Genomic DNA, 14,913 nt, shown 5'->3' with positions numbered 1-14,913 from the left:
TGAGACCTTGTTAAAGAGGGAGAACCCTCTAACGCGTCAGAGTCCTCCATAGCTTGCGCTGTTATTACGGACTAGATTAACTTAATAAATAGGCACCTTTATACTTTAAATGGCTGGGGCACTCACCACCTCCTATGACCCGGACTAGAGAAACCGTTTTGTCTCCTGCGCCGCTGATCAACAGAGGAAGAGATAGCCACACCCGGTCACATGGAATGCCTGGCAGGACCGCCCCTGCCTAAGGAGAAAACGCACAATACTCCCGTAAGTAACCTGAAAGTTCCACATATTGCCAGAGCCTCATCTCACACATAACGCAGCAATGACACAATAAACAATATCATGTATAAACCCCCCCTGTTCAATAATCCTCTTTCCAGGAATATTAACCCTTAATTCTTTAAAGATAAGAGGCGTAACACTGTGTCTTCCGAGTTATCATTATGTAATAAAAAATTAAACGATCTTACCAGAATCGATGTTGTGGAACAGGAACACGGCCCTTCAAGTGTGACAGGTTAGTAGTCTTGCTCCTGATATGGACTGGAGTGTAAAAAGCAGGTAGTGAAACTCGTCAATGCTGATTGCTTGTGGAGCTGTTAATATGAGTCGGGATGGTTTCGCAGAAAGACTCTCCCTGCATCTCCGGACTTTAACTTTCACCCAGGCTCTCACTGAGAGGCTGACAGGACTACTTAAAACTCCAGTCCCAATTCGAAGAGTACTACCCTGCATAAGAGACTACTCCGATCTTTGGCACTTCTCTGCCGTCCTCCTGTGACGAAAGGCAAAGAATGACTGGGGTATGAGGTTAGTGGGGGAGATATTTAAGCCTTTGGCTGGGGTGTCTTTGCCTCCTCCTGGTGGCCAGGCTCTTAATTCCCAACAGTAATGAATGAAGCCGTGGACTCTCCTCCCCTTTAGATGGAAAAAAGGAACCCAGTTACTTGACCTCAAAAATGCGAATGACTGTATTAATCTGACCCCGGACAGAAGGACAACACCCGAGAGTCTAACGACCATAGGGTTACAAGGGACAGCTCTTAGATTGAGAAGATGACATATCTCCAGAGATCCTTACCGGATCAGTCTCCAAGAAATCCCTTCAACAGGACAACAATGGGAGCCTCGCAACACCTGGTAGCCAAGCTGACCTGGGGACTAAACCGGGAGAAAAAATTAGGTGAATCATCCTTGCACTCCCAAGTACTAGAGCAAGCGAGATATTGAAAAAAAAAACAGGAAGAAGGACATGCCTGCACTTCCAGACACAGATGACCCAAACCAAGAAGGGAAAAACATATCTCCAGACATCCGGAGGTCATCGAAATCTCCAAACTCTAAAGGAATGGAGCACTATGGTTCCGAGTCCAAAAAGACCTCTAGAAACCACGAGAAGCTTTAAAAAGTTGGTCACGTATTACAAGCAAATTGCTAGAAGGACCAACTTGGATTTGAGCTTACAACCTTCCTAAGAAGCGTTGGATCTAAACACTAGGCTCCATAACTTGTAGTAGGATCTGAGCCCGGATCCCGCATCAATAGGCCAAAGTGACATCACGAATCCGACAGGATAATCAGCACCACAAGGGTGACATGAACCTTAAGGAACAGCAGCTAGCGCCTGATTAGAACCCTACTGATACAAAAACACTACTGTCCAAGGTCCAAGAAAAAAAACAACCCGCAAGTAATGATAAATGAACTAGAAACATAACTATGCTATTAACAAAAAATGTGCAACTTTCGAGGAAGTGCCCACGCGACCACAAAATCGCAAGTATCAGTTCCAGAGAAGGAACGTTCCCAAAACGGAATTATATCAGACATGAGCTTTCCAAAAAAAATCAAACACATCCTAACCGGATCAAAATAAAAGTAAGGCAGCACCTGTGGGTGAACACCCAAGGAGAATGGGCACGCCAACAGGACCAGACGATCAGAGGACCATTCTCCTAAGTTTAGAACTGGAACCGATACATAAAAGAAAGAAAAGAAAAAACGGAGACGTCAAGGACATTGGTTTTATCCCCATACGTCTAACCCAGCTTGCCATCCGGCACAGAAGGCCGAGGATTCCTCGGCCCACTAGGACTGGGATCCTCCAACACTGGCAAAACATGCCTTAGTAGGATACGAAGAAGTGCTAGCCTATAACGGAAAGCAAAATGATCCCTCGCTGGATCGATGGACGACCCCGGCCCCGAGAAGGGGGCCCCTGAAGCCTCAGAGGCCATCGCTTCCCCAGAAGGCCGAACTGAATCCAGCGATCTCACGCCCGACAGGCCCTCGTTGACAGAACACGGACAGTACCTTAAAAACATGGGAGATATAAATGAGCCATCGCCATAGATATGGCCATGGGGAACCGTGCCGTAACCTCTGGAGGAAACACGCCGCCTTCCGGAGGAGTAACGGCCATAGGGACACCTGCTTGCATAGTAAAAGAAGGTTCTGGGGCATGCGCCTCACAGGACATGGAGTCCTCGGGGGCGGATGGCTCAACACATTCTAATCAGGAGAAGAGAGCACTCTAGAACAGCAATCGGAACATAACTGATGGGCATTCGTAACCCGGGCCATTTCATATTCATTACAAGACGTATTCTCCGAATCGGAGACATCCGTGTCTAAAAAAATCAGAATCCTTCATAACTTTGGGATTGTAAATATGGACAAGCACTAAACGGCACCTTACACCCCCAATGGCTGCGGCACTCGTCACCTCCTGTGAACCAGACAACTAACGAGCAGACTCTCTCGCCACTCGGTCAGAATACAGAAGTGGAATACAACGTAACCGCACCCGGTCACGAGGTGCACCGTGCAAGTAAAAAAAAAGGGCATGCAAGTATAAAAAACAAAACAGCGTCAACTGATAAGGCTGTTATGTTCCGAATAACCATGAGCCCAAGTATCACTACACATTAGCAGACAGAATCACATTACCAACATGATTAAAGTCCCCCGTTCAATAATCCCCCTCAGGAGATATTAACCCACTCAATTCCCTAAGATAAAGGAGTCCCACTGGGACCCTGCTCCTACATATCGAAATAAAATGAAACGATCTTACCGGAATCTGTGCCCTTCAAGTGTGACAGATAGTAGCCTCACTTCTGACATGGACTTGAATAAATAAAGGCAGGCAGCGAAACTCGTCAATGCTGATTGCCAAGGAGCTGTTAATATGAGTCGGGATGGTTTCGCAGAAAGACTCTCCCTGCATCTCCGGACTCTATCCTTTATTCATGCTCTCACTGAGAGGCTGACAGGATGACTTAACACTCCAGTTCCATTTCGAAGAGAACTCTATAAGAGACTATCTTATCTTATCTATCTTTAAACTTCTGACACTTCCCTGCCAACCTCCTGTGACGAAAGGCAAAGAATGACTGTGGGATGAGGGAAGTGGGGGGGGTATTTAAGCCTTTGGCTGGGGTGTCTTTTCCTCCTCCTGGTGGTCAGGTTCTGAATTCCCAAAAGTAATGAATGCAGCTGTGGTCTCTTCCCGTTTAAGAAGAAAAATGTTTAGACTCGGCTGATGTGAATATTATTCTATAGGAAAACAACGGAAATGTCTTGTAACCTCAAGGTGTTTACAAATTACTATTTTTTTTCTTTGCTTTGTCAGTGATTACTGCTACGGTTGTTAAATACTGTATATAGCAGGAGCAGACAGTACCTTTTTTAAAACAAATAAGCACATGTGTAAAACTAAAATAAGAGAATAAAAGTCTTTGTATAAGATACACTGCTTGGCACTAGCGTTCTTTTGTAATTGTGAAACCTGAATAAACATGATTATCCTATACACACATGAATGGTTGCTAGAGCAGCATTTACATTTTTATTAAAAATAACATAGTAATAGTCATTTTGATGATTAGCTATAGGGGCTTTACATTGCTGGATAAATATTGAAATAAGTGGTATCTGCCTTCCAGAGATAAACAGAATATTTTAAGCATTTCAATTTACCAAAGTATTTTCTTACCATCTGTGCTTTACTGCCACCTGCTGCTGGACTAGAAAATACATCACAATTTTCCAAATTATCTTTGAATAAAGTTTGTGCAGAAGGAGAATTACTTTGGGCAGCAAGACGAGGACTTGTCCTTACAGGTAACGCAGTTCTGCGCAAAACAAATGGACTTCGTTTTCCTGATGGAATGTCAGAAAATCCTTAAAGAAAGTAAATAAAGAGAAAGTTATGGGAAATTGTAGTTGAAGGAGAATTTTAAAAGTTTCCATTCTCCCGGAAAACAAGAGGGTCATCTATTTGTGTTAAAAAAAGAAAAATGTTCTAACATAACCACTAGACTGCTTTTAAAGTGTTAAAGGGACAGTAAAGTCAAAATTAAACATGATTTAAGACATAATATAAAATTTTAAACAACTTTCCAATTTACTTCTATTATGCAACTAGCTTTGTTCTCTTGGTATCCTTTCTTGAAAAGCATACCTAGGTAGGCTCAGGAGAAGCAAGTCAATACTGGGAGCTATCTGCTGATTGGTGGCTGCACATATACCTCTCTTGTCATTGGCTCACATGTCTTCATCTAACTCCCAGTAGTGCATTGCTGCTCCTTCAACTGAAGGATACCAAAAGGATGAAGAAGAAAGCTAGAGAATTCTTTAAAATTGTATGCTCTATCTGAATCAGGAAATAAAAATAAATTGTGTTTTATGTCCCTTTAAATCTATTTTTGGAACAGTCAACCCTTTATTGCCTAAAAAAACCCCCACATGAAACATTATTCCATTTAGTATGCCTTTGTTTTGAAACACAAAATTTATGCTTACCTGATAAATTTCTTTCTTTCCTGCATGGAGAGTCCACGAATCCATTCCAATTACTAGTGGGAATTCAACTCCTGGCCAGCAGGAGGAGGCAAAGAACACCCCAGCAAAGCTGTTAAAGGGACATGAAACCCACATTTTTTCTTTCATGATTTAGAAAGATAATGCATTTTTAAACATATTTCTAATTTACTTCTATTATCTAATTTGTTTTATTCTCTTGATATTCTTTGCTGAAAAGCATATCTAGATATGCTCAGTAGCTGCTGATTGGTTGCTGCCCATAGAAGCCTCATGTGATTGGCTCACCCATGTGCATTGCTTTTTCTTCAAATAAGGATATCTACAAAATGAAGCAAAATAAATAATAGAAGTAAATTGTAATGTTGTTTAAATTTGTATGTTCTATCTGAATCATGAAAGAAAGATTTTGGGTTTAGTGGCCCTTTAAGTGTCACTCCCATTACCCATAATCCCCAGTCATTCAGTGAAAGTAAAATGGAAAAAGAAGATGACACAAAGGTATAGAGGTGCCTGAGGTTTATATAAAAAAGCCGTCTTAACTCAAATTAAGAGGGGGGGGGGGGGGGGGGGGTTGGACTCTCCATGCCAGGAAAGAAAGAAATTTATCAGGTAAGCATAAATTTTGTTTTCTTTCCAATGGCATGGAGAGTCCACAAACCCATTCCAATTACTAGTTGGAACCAATACCCAAGCTAGAGGACACAGAATGGAAGGGAGGGAGAACAAGACAGGCGGACCTAAACAGAAGGTGCCACCCACTTGAAGAACTTTTCTCCCAAAGGAAGTCTCAGCCGAGGCAAAAGTATCAAATTTCTAGAATTTGGAAACGGTATGCAATGAGGACCAAGTGGCCGCCTTGCAGATTTGCTCCACTGAAGCTTCATTGAAAGTCCAGGAAGAAGAGACAGCCCTAATGGAATAAGCCGTAATTCTCTCAGGAGGCTTTTGTCCAGCTGTCTCATAAGCTAACCTGATAACACTACTCAACCAGAGAGAGAGAGAGAGAGAGAGAGAGAGAGAGAGAGAGAGAGAGAGAGTAGTAGTAGTAGTAGTAGTAGAAGTGGCCTTCTAACCCTTACGCTTACCAGCAAAAACAATAAACAGGGCAGAGGACAGCGGAAATTTTTTGGCTGCTTGCAGATAAAAATTTTGAGCACACACAACAACCAGGTTGTGCAACAGACGTTCCTTCTGAGAAGAAGAGTTAGGACAAAAGGAAGTAACAACAATTTCTTGACTGATGTTGCGATCCAACACTACCTTAGGAAGGAATACCAACTTAGTACAAAGGACCGCCTTATGCGCATGAAAAATAAGGTAATGGGGGTCTTGCTGCAGAGCCGAAAGAAAGAGTGAGGAGAAATAAAATTTTCCAGGATAACAACTTAATAACAACCGAATGCATAGGCTCAAACGGAGCCTGCTGTAAAACTCTAAGAACAAGGTTAAGACTCTATAGAGGAGCAACAGGTTTAAACACAAGCCTGATTCTGACCAAGGCCTGAACAAAAAAGATTGAACATCTGGCAGATCTGCCAAACTTTTTTGTAACCGAATAGACAGTGCAGAAATCTGACCCTTCAGGGTACCGACTGACAAACCTTTCTCCAAGCCATCCTGAAGAAAGGATAAAATAGGGAGATCCACACCAGACTCAAAAAAACCCCTTAGATTTGCACCATAAAGGTATTTACGCCATTTCTTATGGTAAACAAGTATAAGAGTTTGAAGAATGGTATCAATGACCTTCTCAGAAAAACCATGCCTAGCTAAGTAGAAGATCCTTCCTCAGAGGATACCTCCAAGGGGGAAGAGATGATATCTTTACCAGATTTGCGAACCAGATCCTGTGAGGCCAGGCAGGAGCTAAGTATGCTAGATCGAAGTCCCAAAGAACTGCTAGAGCATCGATCAGAACTGCATGAGGATCTCTTGATCTTGACCCGTACCTTGGAAGCTTGGCATTTAGACGAGACGCCATCAGATCCAACTTTGGAACCCCCCACCTGAGGTTTATCCATATGAATACTTCCAGATGGATAACCCACTCCCCTGGATGAAAGAAAATCTGCTTCCCAGTGTCCACCCCTGGGATGTGGATGGCAGAGAGGAAACAATTGTGAGATTTCGCCCACTGAAGAATGCGAGTCACCTCCTTCATAGCTAAGAAACGAGTTCCTCCCTGGTGGTTGATATACGCCACTGAAGTGATGTTGTCCGACTGAAATCTGATAAATCAGACCGAACCTAGTTGAGGCTAAGCTGCTAGAGCATTGAAGATTGCTCTCAGTTCCAAGATGTCTATTGGGAGAGAAGACTCCTCTCGGGTCCAAAGACCCTGAGTCTTTAAAGAACCCCAAACTGCTCCCCAGCCTGACAGGCTCGCATCCGTGGTCACAATCTCCCAAGATGGTCTCAGGAAGCAGGTTCCCTGAGACAGATGATCCTGAGAAATCCACCAAGATAGAGAGTCTCTCGATACAGAGTCTAGGACTATTCTCTAAGAGAGATCCGAGTGGTCTCCGTTCCATTGTTTGAGCATGCATAACTGTAGAGATCTCCGATAGAACCAAGCAAAAAGAATAATGTCCATGGAAGCAACCATTAGACCAATTATTTCCATACCTGAGCCACTGATGGAAGTATACAGGGCTGAAGGGAAAGACAGGAAGTAAAAATTTTGGAACTTCTGACCGTCAAGAAAATCTTTATGGACAGAAAGACTGACTGTTTCCAAAAAGCTTACCCTGGTGTTTGGTACCCGGGAACTATTTTTCCAGATTTACCTTCCACCCATGGGAGCATAGAAAAGCCAACAGAGAGACTGTATGGAATCTTGCTCAATGAAAAGATGGCGCCTGAACCAAGATATCATCTAGGTACGGAGCCACCGCAATTCGCTGAGATCTGACCACCGTCAAAAGAGCCCCTAGGACCTTTGTAAAGATTTAAGGAGCAGTGGCAAGGCCAAAAGGAAAGGCTACAAATTTAAAAGTATTTGTCCAGAAAGGCAAACCTCAGGAATTAGTATTGTCCCTGTGAATAGGAACATGAAGGTACGTGTCCATCTGGTTTATGGAAGTCAAGAATTGACCCCTCGAACCAAAGGGAGAATATAACGGATAGTCCCCAATTGAAGCACGGCACCTTGAAAATTGTTTTTGACACATTTGAGTTTTAAAATGGGTAAATGGACATCCAGCTGGATTCAAACCATCGACCTTCCAGTTGCAAAGCCACAAAAATTACCACTAGGCTACATTGGCCTGTTTTTGAAAAGTTCCTACTTTAAAAGGGACCATGAATAGGCAGGATAAAAAAAACCTGCTCCTGTTCCCCTAATTCAGAAATCTGAATTAATAAATCTGCCTCGGGGAGGACCAGATGTAATCCTATCTTGTCACCAAGGAGAATGTTCTCAAAGGGAGGCTTCTTAGATTGCCAACTCGGGCTGGGACTAACAAGCCCTATATCCCCTAGAGCATTAGAATAGCTCAGGCTTTCCCTCGTAACAGGGAATGTCACAAAAATTAGAAAACATGACCTCAATATGAGTAAGATATAACTTGTCCTAAAATGCAAACTGCACAAAGGGAGGCTTCTTAGATTGCCAACTCTTACACCAGGGCTGGGACTGACTAACAAGCCCTATTTCCCCTAGAGCATTAGAATAGCTCAGGCTTTCCCTCATAACAGGGAATGTCACAAAAAATAGAAAACATGACCTCAATATGAGTAAGATATAACTTGTCCTAAAATGCAAACTGCACGGCGGGACGTCACTGGAAACCCCCTGGTTGGGCCTTGCCTGGTATTGAACCTGGGGCTCCAGGTTCAGGGACCAGTTTGCTTTGTCTGCATCACTGAAGAAAGTCTTTATTTCAACAATACAAATTTGAGTCTAAAAAACACGGTTAACCAGCTAGCAAGCAGACATTCAATGTGCAAGTAGCTCCAGCTGGTTTCAAACTGCAAAACTTCCGCTTGCTAGGCAGCTAAGCTAACCATCAGGCTATTACAGCTGATGAAAGCCTGTGTCACAGACCTAAGGAAATATCCCTCAGTATGAGGAAAATTATAATAATGTATTGCTAAAAAGGAAACATAAAATTAAATATTAGTGTCATGAAACACTAATAAATGAAGTATGGTACATGGTTCATTACTGACACAGACCCATAGGAAAAATCCCCTTGATAAGAGAGAGATAACTATAGGACTCTAGATATAAAATAGAGCAGCCTACGGACACACACAAGAGCCAAAATTGTCTCAAAAAAAGAGAGATTAAAATAAGTCACTATAAATAAACTAGGACCACGCACATAACCTTGTATACAAAGAAGGCAACATAAATGTTGCAGACATCATAAAATCCCTCAATAAGGGAGCGTCCGCTTATAAGAGAGAGATTATAATAAGTCCCTATAACATAGGGCAAAAGACATGTCAGACATATTGACCTCAGAATGAGAGAAATAATATACAGCATTCCTATAGTAATTAGGAAAAAACAGAATTTATGTTTACCTGATAAATTACTTTCTCCAACGGTGTGTCCGGTCCACGGCGTCATCCTTACTTGTGGGATATTCTCTTCCCCAACAGGAAATGGCAAAGAGCCCAGCAAAGCTGGTCACATGATCCCTCCTAGGCTCCGCCCACCCCAGTCATTCGACCGACGTTAAGGAGGAATATTTGCATAGGAGAAACCATATGGTACCGTGGTGACTGTAGTTAAAGAAAATAAATTATCAGACCTGATTAAAAAAACCAGGGCGGGCCGTGGACCGGACACACCGTTGGAGAAAGTAATTTATCAGGTAAACATAAATTCTGTTTTCTCCAACATAGGTGTGTCCGGTCCACGGCGTCATCCTTACTTGTGGGAACCAATACCAAAGCTTTAGGACACGGATGAAGGGAGGGAGCAAATCAGGTCACCTAAATGGAAGGCACCACGGCTTGCAAAACCTTTCTCCCAAAAATAGCCTCAGAAGAAGCAAAAGTATCAAACTTGTAAAATTTGGTAAAAGTGTGCAGTGAAGACCAAGTCGCTGCCCTACATATCTGATCAACAGAAGCCTCGTTCTTGAAGGCCCATGTGGAAGCCACAGCCCTAGTGGAATGAGCTGTGATTCTTTCGGGAGGCTGCCGTCCGGCAGTCTCGTAAGCCAATCTGATGATGCTTTTAATCCAAAAAGAGAGAGAGGTAGAAGTTGCTTTTTGACCTCTCCTTTTACCGGAATAAACAACAAACAAGGAAGATGTTTGTCTAAAATCCTTTGTAGCATCTAAATAGAATTTTAGAGCGCGAACAACATCCAAATTGTGCAACAAACGTTCCTTCTTTGAAACTGGTTTCGGACACAGAGAAGGTACGATAATCTCCTGGTTAATGTTTTTGTTAGAAACAACTTTTGGAAGAAAACCAGGTTTAGTACGTAAAACCACCTTATCTGCATGGAACACCAGATAAGGAGGAGAACACTGCAGAGCAGATAATTCTGAAACTCTTCTAGCAGAAGAAATTGCAACTAGAAACAAAACTTTCCAAGATAATAACTTAATATCAACGGAATGCAAGGGTTCAAACGGAACCCCCTGAAGAACTGAAAGAACTAAATTGAGACTCCAAGGAGGAGTCAAAGGTTTGTAAACAGGCTTAATTCTAACCAGAGCCTGAACAAAGGCTTGAACATCTGGCACAGCGGCCAGCTTTTTGTGAAGTAACACAGACAAGGCAGAAATCTGTCCCTTCAGGGAACTTGCAGATAATCCTTTTTCCAATCCTTCTTGAAGGAAGGATAGAATCCTAGGAATCTTAACCTTGTCCCAAGGGAATCCTTTAGATTCACACCAAGATATATTTTTTCCAAATTTTGTGGTAAATCTTTCTAGTTACAGGCTTTCTGGCCTGAACAAGAGTATCGATAACAGAATCTGAGAATCCTCGCTTCGATAAGATCAAGCGTTCAATCTCCAAGCAGTCAGCTGGAGTGAAACCAGATTCGGATGTTCGAACGGACCCTGAACAAGAAGGTCTCGTCTCAAAGGTAGCTTCCAAGGAGGAGCCGATGACATATTCACCAGATCTGCATACCAAGTCCTGCGTGGCCACGCAGGAGCTATCAAGATCACCGACGCCCTCTCCTGATTGATCCTGGCTACCAGCCTGGGGATGAGAGGAAACGGCGGGAACACATAAGCTAGTTTGAAGGTCCAAGGTGCTACTAGTGCATCCACTAGAGCCGCCTTGGGATCCCTGGATCTGGACCCGTAGCAAGGAACTTTGAAGTTCTGACGAGAGGCCATCAGATCCATGTCTGGAATGCCCCACAGCTGAGTGACTTGGGCAAAGATTTCCGGATGGAGTTCCCACTCCCCCGGATGCAATGTCTGACGACTCAGAAAGTCCGCTTCCCAATTTTCCACTCCTGGGATGTGGATAGCAGACAGGTGGCAGGAGTGAGACTCCGCCCATAGAATGATCTTGGTCACTTCTTCCATCGCCAGGGAACTCCTTGTTCCCCCCTGATGGTTGATGTACGCAACAGTTGTCATGTTGTCTGATTGAAACCGTATGAACTTGGCCCTCGCTAGCTGAGGCCAAGCCTTGAGAGCATTGAATATCGCTCTCAGTTCCAGAATATTTATCGGTAGAAGAGATTCTTCCCGAGACCAAAGACCCTGAGCTTTCAGGGATCCCCAGACCGCGCCCCAGCCCATCAGACTGGCGTCGGTCGTGACAATGACCCACTCTGGTCTGCGGAATGTCATCCCTCGTGACAGGTTGTCCAGGGACAGCCACCAACGGAGTGAGTCTCTGGTCCTCTGATTTACTTGTATCTTCGGAGACAAGTCTGTATAGTCCCCATTCCACTGACTGAGCATGCACAGTTGTAATGGTCTTAGATGAATGCGTGCAAAAGGAACTATGTCCATTGCCGCTACCATCAACCCGATCACTTCCATGCACTGAGCTATGGAAGGAAGAGGAACGGAATGAAGTATCCGACAAGAGTCTAGAAGTTTTGTTTTTCTGGCCTCTGTCAGAAAAATCCTCATTTCTAAGGAGTCTATTATTGTTCCCAAGAAGGGAACCCTTGTTGACGGAGATAGAGAACTCTTTTCCACGTTCACTTTCCATCCGTGAGATCTGAGAAAGGCCAGGACAATGTCCGTGTGAGCCTTTGCTTGAGGAAGGGACGACGCTTGAATCAGAATGTCGTCCAAGTAAGGTACTACAGCAATGCCCCTTGGTCTTAGCACAGCTAGAAGGGACCCTAGTACCTTTGTGAAAATCCTTGGAGCAGTGGCTAATCCGAAAGGAAGCGCCACGAACTGGTAATGTTTGTCCAGGAATGCGAACCTCAGGAACCGATGATGTTCCTTGTGGATAGGAATATGTAGATACGCATCCTTTAAATCCACCGTGGTCATGAATTGACCTTCCTGGATGGAAGGAAGAATAGTTCGAATGGTTTCCATCTTGAACGATGGAACCTTGAGAAACTTGTTTAAGATCTTGAGATCTAAGATTGGTCTGAACGTTCCCTCCTTTTTGGGAACTATAAACAGATTGGAGTAGAACCCCATCCCTTGTTCTCTTAATGGAACGGGATGAATCACTCCCATTTTTAACAGGTCTTCTACACAATGTAAGAATGCCTGTCTTTTTATGTGGTCTGAAGACAACTGAGACCTGTGGAACCTCCCCCTTGGGGGAAGTCCCTTGAATTCCAGAAGATAACCTTGGGAGACTATTTCTAGCGCCCAAGGATCCAGAACATCTCTTGCCCAAGCCTGAGCGAAGAGAGAGAGTCTGCCCCCCACCAGATCCGGTCCCGGATCGGGGGCCAACATTTCATGCTGTCTTGGTAGCAGTGGCAGGCTTCTTGGCCTGCTTTCCCTTGTTCCAGCCTTGCATTGGTCTCCAAGCTGGCTTGGCTTGAGAAGTATTACCCTCTTGCTTAGAGGACGTAGCACTTTGGGCTGGTCCGTTTCTACGAAAGGGACGAAAATTAGGTTTATTTTTTGCCTTGAAAGGCCGATCCTGAGGAAGGGCGTGGCCCTTACCCCCAGTGATATCCGAGATAATCTCTTTCAAGTCAGGGCCAAACAGCGTTTTCCCCTTGAAAGGAATGTTAAGTAGCTTGTTCTTGGAAGACGCATCAGCCGACCAAGATTTCAACCAAAGCGCTCTGCGCGCCACAATAGCAAACCCAGAATTCTTAGCCGCTAACCTAGCCAATTGCAAAGTGGCGTCTAGGGTGAAAGAATTAGCCAATTTGAGAGCATTGATTCTGTCCATAATCTCCTCATAAGGAGGAGAATCACTGTCGACCGCCTTTATCAGCTCATCGAACCAGAAACATGCGGCTGTAGCGACAGGGACAATGCATGAAATTGGTTGTAGAAGGTAACCCTGTTGAACAAACATCTTTTTAAGCAAACCTTCTAATTTTTTATCCATAGGATCTTTGAAAGCACAACTATCCTCTATGGGTATAGTGGTGCGTTTGTTTAAAGTGGAAACCGCTCCCTCGACCTTGGGGACTGTCTGCCATAAGTCCTTTCTGGGGTCGACCATAGGAAACAATTTTTTAAATATGGGGGGAGGGACGAAAGGAATACCGGGCCTTTCCCATTCTTTATTAACAATGTCCGCCACCCGCTTGGGTATAGGAAAAGCTTCTGGGAGCCCCGGCACCTCTAGGAACTTGTCCATTTTACATAGTTTCTCTGGGATGACCAACTTGTCACAATCATCCAGAGTGGATAATACCTCCTTAAGCAGAATGCGGAGATGTTCCAACTTAAATTTAAATGCAATCACATCAGGTTCAGCTTGTTGAGAAATGTTCCCTGAATCAGTAATTTCTCCCTCAGACAAAACCTCCCTGGCCCCATCAGACTGAGTTAGGGGCCCTTCAGAAATATTAATATCAGCATCGTCATGCTCTTCAGTATCTAAAACAGAGCAGTCGCGCTTACGCTGATAAGTGTTCATTTTGGCTAAAATGTTTTTGACAGAATTATCCATTACAGCCGTTAATTGTTGCATAGTAAGGAGTATTGGCGCGCTAGATGTACTAGGGGCCTCCTGAGTGGGCAAGACTCGTGTAGACGAAGGAGGGAATGATGCAGTACCATGCTTACTCCCCTCACTTGAGGAATCATCTTGGGCATCATTGTCATTGTCACATAAATCACATTTATTTAAATGAATAGGAATTCTGGCTTCCCCACATTCAGAACACAGTCTATCTGGTAGTTCAGACATGTTAAACAGGCATAAACTTGATAACAAGTACAAAAAACGTTTTAAAATAAAACCGTTACTGTCACTTTAAATTTTAAACTGAACACACTTTATTACTGCAAATGCGAAAAAACATGAAGGAATTGTTCAAAATTCACCAAATTTTCACCACAGTGTCTTAAAGCCTTAAAAGTATTGCACACCAAATTTGGAAGCTTTAACCCTTAAAATAACGGAACCGGAGCCGTTTTGAACTTTAACCCCTTTACAGTCCCTGGTATCTGCTTTGCTGAGACCCAACCAAGCCCCAAGGGGAATACGATACCAAATGACGCCTTCAGAAAGTCTTTTCTAAGTATCAGAGCTCCTCTCACATGCGACTGCATGCCATGCCTCTCAAAAACAAGTGCGCCACACCGGCGCGAAAATGAGGCTCTGCCTATGCTTTGGGAAAGCCCCTAAAGAATAAGGTGTCTAAAACAGTGCCTGCCGATATTATTATATCAAAATACCCAGATAAAATGATTCCTCAAGGCTAAATATGTGTTAATAATCAATCGATTTAGCCCAAAAAAAGTCTACAGTCTTAATAAGCCCTTTTTGAAGCCCTTATTTACAATCGTAATAAACATGGCTTACCGGATCCCAGAGGGAAAATGACAGCTTCCAGCATTACATCGTCTTGTTAGAATGTGTCATACCTCAAGCAGCAAGAGACTGCTCACTGTTCCCCCAACTGAAGTTAATTGCTCTCAACAGTCCTGTGTGGAACAGCCATGGATTTTAGTGACGGTTGCTAAAATCATTTTCCTCATACAAAC

The 14,913-nt window shown here is 43.5% G+C and overlaps 1 protein-coding gene across 1 annotated transcript in view; it reads right to left on the bottom strand.

Moving 5' to 3' along the window:
* CENPF (centromere protein F) overlaps nt 1-14,913 on the bottom strand; it is a 225,590-nt gene that overhangs the window by 14,678 nt on the left and 195,999 nt on the right. The window contains exon 22 of the mRNA XM_053712493.1: nt 3,998-4,185. Coding sequence (XP_053568468.1) covers nt 3,998-4,185 — 188 coding nt within the window. The remainder of the gene's footprint in view (nt 1-3,997; nt 4,186-14,913) is intronic.

The sequence above is a fragment of the Bombina bombina genome, chromosome 4 (genome assembly GCF_027579735.1).
Source record: "Bombina bombina isolate aBomBom1 chromosome 4, aBomBom1.pri, whole genome shotgun sequence".
In the NCBI taxonomy this organism is placed as follows: domain Eukaryota; kingdom Metazoa; phylum Chordata; class Amphibia; order Anura; family Bombinatoridae; genus Bombina; species Bombina bombina.
Note: the sequence above shows the minus strand (reverse complement) of the source record. Positions and strands in the feature narration are given on the sequence as shown.